This window comes from Ananas comosus, linkage group 3 (assembly GCF_001540865.1).
Source record: "Ananas comosus cultivar F153 linkage group 3, ASM154086v1, whole genome shotgun sequence".
Lineage (NCBI taxonomy): Eukaryota > Viridiplantae > Streptophyta > Magnoliopsida > Poales > Bromeliaceae > Ananas > Ananas comosus.
In genome coordinates, this window is record NC_033623.1 from 10,771,068 (window position 1) to 10,776,429 (window position 5,362).

The window sequence follows — 5,362 nt, forward strand, 5'->3', positions numbered from 1 at the left end:
AAGATTAAAACCAAGCTCTAGGGTTTCTTCTTTTTTCTTCCGCTTCTTTTTACACTCTCTACTTTTGTCTCTAATATTTTAATATCCCACTTTAGCTTATAAGAAAAAAAGCTATCAATATGAGCCTTTAGATTAAAAGAAATAGGGGAAACTTCAAATACCCCCTATAGTTTCGCACTTTCTCACTTTAGTACTAAGTGGTTTAAAGTGTATCAAGTTAGTACCCTGTGGTTTCACACTTTCTCACTTTAGTACCCTGTGGTTTAAAGCAAGTTATTACCCTATGGTTTCGCACTTTCTCACTTTAGTACTATGTGGTTTAATATTTTGTTAAATTATATATCCCGAAATGGATAATAAAAAGAGAAAATTAAAACCACAGGGTACTAATTTGATTAAAAAAAAAAGAAACCACTGGGTACTAACTTGATACACTTGAACCACAGGGTACTAAAATGAGAAAGTACGAAATCACAGGATACTAACTTGATATATTTTAAACCATAGAGTACTAAAGTGAGAAAGTGCGAAACCACAAGGGGGGTATTTGAAGTTTCCCCAAAGAAATATAATCCAAAGGCTTAAAAATAAAAGATAGACATACATAATAAGAAAACATAGAAATATGTGATTTTGACTTTACTAAATTATATAACCCAAATAACAAATAGGCCCAATATAATTAGCTCAACAAAAATAATAAAATTTGATTTGTCCATGAGGGAAATATTTTACTTAAGTCAGTTATCCTATCCAATTTTTCTCCACTTGTCGCTGTTCTGTTTAGAAAATTATTTTATAGTTAGAAAGATATTTCTTATTTATTTTGCCTTGTGAAAAAAATAGCTTTTATAATTTTTTTCAAATTTTATGGAAACAAATCTTTCTTTTAGTTTTCGATTTTTTTTTTTTTGACTTTGGAAACAAAAACTATAAAAATATTTTCCTTCGAAAAATATTTTTGATGATTTTTCAGCAAAATAGACACCCAGATTAGCACATTCACACACCCACAGGCTGCAGGAAATCTGTCTTACATGGCGATTTGTTTTCTTTTTTTTTTTTTACAACTAATAAACTCACTTTTACAATACAGGAAAAATCATCTACGTATTGGATCCGCTTATTTAGCGCAGCAATTCATATCTCGAGCATAGTGATTGTTGGTATTTATAAACTTGATTATCTACAGAAGGTCTCAGCAACTGCACGCGCCTCTTTCTCAGAACAAGAGCAGGCACAGAACCGCAAACACGAAGAGGAAGAACCAGATCTGGTGAAGCGACCTCGCCACCTCCATCTCCTGCCGCCTCCGTCGCGGGCTCCCGCCGTTCCCGGCCACGTAGTACGGGTTCGGGTGGTACATTCCTGCCGCCGGCACCTGGCTGCCCAGCACCCACGGGAGCACCGCCACCGCCATCCCCCCCAGCACTCCCCCCGCTGTCGACTGGATCACCCGCGTCCCCATCGGCGACGACGGGCTCAGGTAATCGAAACCGGCGCCGCCGCCGTAGTAGGGAGTGTGCTCGTAATACTGCTGCTGCGGCAGCGGCGGCAGCGGCGGCGAAGGCGTATCCTCCGCTCGCGGGGTGTGGTACTCGACGGACTCACGGTGCACGGATGGACGGGACGGGATGCTGAGCACGTCCTTCTGGTGGCGTTTCTTGGAGCTGTGGCCGCGGCCGTAGAGTGGCACGAGGGTCTCCTCGGAGAGGCCCGCCTTGCAGACGGGGCACTGCGGCTGCGGGGCGGCGGCTGCGCTGCTCTCGACCTGCTGCAGCCACTTGTAGATGCACGGCCAGCAGTAGAGATGGCCGCAGAGGGTGACCACCGGGTCGGCGGCGAAGTCCAGGCAGATGTTGCAGTCGAAGCAACCATTGGACGCGGCCGGACCGGCGCTGGCGTCCGCGCTGCTCTTCTTTATCGGTTCCTCATCTGCCTGAGGATCCATCTAGCTCAGATTGCTCTCTTTTCTTTGGCTATTGGTTTGTATGAAGTCTCACTGTAACAAACAAAGAAAAATTGAAAAGGAGGTCATAACAGATACTACTACAAATGGTTTTGTTTTCGGTGGAACACACCCAGCATCCATACTTATAAAAACTGCAAGAACGTGATACAAATTTGAGTGAGGGGCGTGGCAGTAGAAACAAGGTTCCAGACCCAGGATCCAACACACAGAACTCTGCGTGCGGCCACCATCATTAAATGTACGCAACGCTATGCGCATGTACCCCCAATGAATTCAAGCCGTCCAAGCGGATCCATAACCCGACAATAATTATGCTTAGCGGTTACGCTATGAACAACACAGGAAAAAAAAACAAAAAAAACAAAAAGGGCTACTCATTAGATTCGATTTCCATCTTTAAGATAAGCAACCTCTAAATGATGCAGTTACACATTGAACAAAACAACATACAAGAGCGATTCTCTTCTTAGCAAGTTGCGATGCGATTCTGAGATTGACATTACAAAACGTCCCTAACAAATTAGGCTCATCCCAGACACATCACATGCTGAGAGTACAATCCATGGCAGGTGGATGTTTAGATGCGCCGCCTATTCCGCCAAAAAAACAAAGAGAAAATGTTTTTTCTACTACGGATCGTACGACGCTTCAGCTAAACGGTGATGATTCTACAATTATGTTAATAGGACTTATTTCCGATCGAACAATGCGATGGCCCTCAGAGGCGATGCGTTGAGGCCCACTGATGCGGAGGAAGCGCATTCAGGGAGCAAAATTATGACTCAAACAGAAGAAAAGAGAGCAACAATGAGATACCAGCCAAAACACAAGCACATGGCTATCCACCTTTCACAAATTTCTATCAAAGCGCTCCTGAAAAAGTAGACTTATTTGGGACCCTGCATGTCCTAATCCATAACAAGAAGATAAGAAATCGCCGAAAAAATGATAATGAACTGATCCGACAAATCAAAACCCACAGTCAATGGCATTATTATTCATATAATATGACGCCACTACACCACCCGCAAAGCCTATCCGATTGCTAGCGCAAGGATAAAGGCAAGAGGGACGGCTTTTATAATAATAAAATACTATCGCAGGAAAATCAGACGGCTAAGACCAAGCAATGCCAGCTCCTCGATGACAAAGATGGGGGGTGGGCGCCGTGGGGGACCACCTGCTACGCTATTTGACTTCAAGAATCCATGAAATATGCAGATGCAGGAAAAGATTAGTAACATTTAATCTTAAGTCAGATTTTTATTTATTTATAAGCACCCTAACTCTCTAATCTTCATCGAAAAATTATGATTCCTCAGTAAAAACTTCTGCCGAAAAAAGTTGCAGACTTTGTCTTGTGCAGAAGGGGACAGCAACTGGAACAGGAGAAACTAATTCAATTTCACCGTCTCCCCCAGATCTCAACAAATGTATGAGATACAAATTGCCTTGCGAGCAAACAAATTAAACACTTAATGTGAAGTGTTCAGATGATCGAGTTACGTTTACGTAAATGTATTTACAAATGCATGTAATCTAAATTTATTCTGCGTGTATGAATATAACACGACTGTTCGCATTACTAAGTTCTATAAATATCAAGGTAAAGACAATGCACGAAACTATTTACTAATCTATAAAAAAAAATGCTAGTATTCGGAAATTAATATGGAAATATCTTTGCACAATGAATAGATTAGGCAATAATTCGGTAAAACAAGCACACCAATGATAATGAAACATATATTAAGAAAAAGCCATAATGGAGACACAGGGCACTAACTAAGGTTTGGCATATTCGGAAAAGATCAATAATACGAAGGGAATATCTCAAACAAGTAGTTAATTAGGCAACAATGGCCCCAACTAAATCTAATGCTCCATTGTGACCTTTATACTCTGTAAAGAGGTAGCAACACGTTTATCACTTTTCATATATGAGAATCTACAAATATCCAAATAAAATCCAAAAGCCTATTCTCAAAGCATTTGGTTTATGCTTGTTTATTATTTTTATAAAAGGAGTACTGTGGAGTAATTAAAGGTGAGGAGCAGTACTAAGTCTACTAAAACAACGTACCAACCAACGAAAAGAGTATAGGCTAATTATTAAATTAAGCATAATTAATTTACTAATCATTCCATACAAAATTAAAAACTATATGCATTCTAGCAAGAATTAAAAAAACAAAACAAATCTTTGGGTAAGAATACACGTTCAAGAAACCGAAGAATAGTCAATGAGGGTTAGAGAGGAGGTCCTTTTTTAAAAAAAAAATTGCAAAAAATAAGGATTTTTTGTTTTTTTTTCCAAGAAACTCCATTGGAGGGCACCTTCTACTTCAAAGACCAAATAATTTACCAAAAAAAAAAAGATAAAATAGTTTCGCCCTATAAAGAGGGCCTTTACCATGTTTTCTCAAAATATTTTTTAAAAATAAAATTCTTACGCAGAGATTTAAAAGAAAAAGATCGGATTTTGGAGAGTGTAATGAACAAGAAAAATGTAAAAGAACTTTGAGGCATGGCAATTTGGTAACGAAGCTTCTAGAAACAGGGCGACAAAATTTAATATACAATAAAATCCAAATTTTTAGATTTTAAATCACATAATTGCACAAAGAAGGCATCGATCGATGCACCCAAAAAATAATTAAAAAATCCGAGAGAGAGAGAGAGAGAGAGAGAGAGAGAGAGAGAGAGGGGAATCCGGAGATATCAACCCACCAATCGAAACTAACGAAGAAAACCCTCCTCGATCGAAATGATTCTTTTGGATCGTAGTGTCCCGTTCTCGAAACGATCGACACGAGAGATTCTACGAAACCAATTACACCATAAACTCGACAACAACGGGGAAAAAGAGACAAAAGTTAGGGTTTTGATTGACTCACCTTTCTCTCTCCCTCTCTGTCCCTCTCTCTGGGTGTCCCCTTCTCTCTCTCTCTCTCTCTCTCTCTCTCTCTCTCTCTCTCTCTCTCTCTCCTTGTTGAAAGCTTGGGTGGGGGAGCTCCAATGGCGTGGGGAACGCGTCGAGGGTGGTTACTGAGGAGGAGGGGGAAGGGAAGGGGAAAGAGAAACGAATGAGGGAGGAGATGCAAAAGAGAAGCAGTTACTAATAAAAATAATTAAAAAAAAGTAAAAAAATGATTAAAAAAATAAAAATGAATAATTTAGGACGGTGGACGGTCGAGATCTGCGCTCGCTCCGCGCGTCATTTGTAACGGGGATAAGGAAAAAATCGAGCACACCGTGCGATTCGCACGTGCCACTGACCAATATTTCTTTTTTCTTTTTTCTTTTTTTTTCTTTTTCCTGGTGGGGGAGTTGGGGGCTTTTGTAGTTTTGTTCCACTGATTATTGGTATTTGCAATTTGGTTTGTGTCA

At 40.2% G+C, this 5,362-nt stretch overlaps 1 protein-coding gene across 5 annotated transcripts; it reads right to left on the minus strand.

Annotated features, from left to right (window-relative positions):
- LOC109707679 (E3 ubiquitin-protein ligase RMA1H1-like) lies at nt 969-5,114 on the minus strand. 5 transcript variants are annotated; one of them, XM_020229142.1, is made up of 2 exons: nt 4,870-5,114; nt 969-2,002 (listed from the first exon to the last, which is right to left on the minus strand). In XM_020229142.1, the coding sequence occupies exon 2, from the start codon at nt 1,949-1,951 to the stop codon at nt 1,223-1,225; it is 729 nt and encodes a 242-aa protein (XP_020084731.1). In that variant the 5' UTR covers nt 1,952-2,002; nt 4,870-5,114; the 3' UTR covers nt 969-1,222. The 5 variants fall into 5 exon arrangements, with proteins under 5 accessions (XP_020084731.1, XP_020084732.1, XP_020084733.1 ...); XM_020229143.1 differs by lacking the exon at nt 4,870-5,114 and adding an exon at nt 2,789-4,625; XM_020229144.1 differs by lacking the exon at nt 4,870-5,114 and adding an exon at nt 2,423-2,782.

What these genes read in the sequence shown, in the direction of transcription:
- LOC109707679 (XM_020229142.1), bottom strand. Translation starts at nt 1,951, where the DNA reads ATGGATCCTCAGGCAGATGAGGAACCGATAAAGAAGAGCAGCGCGGAC.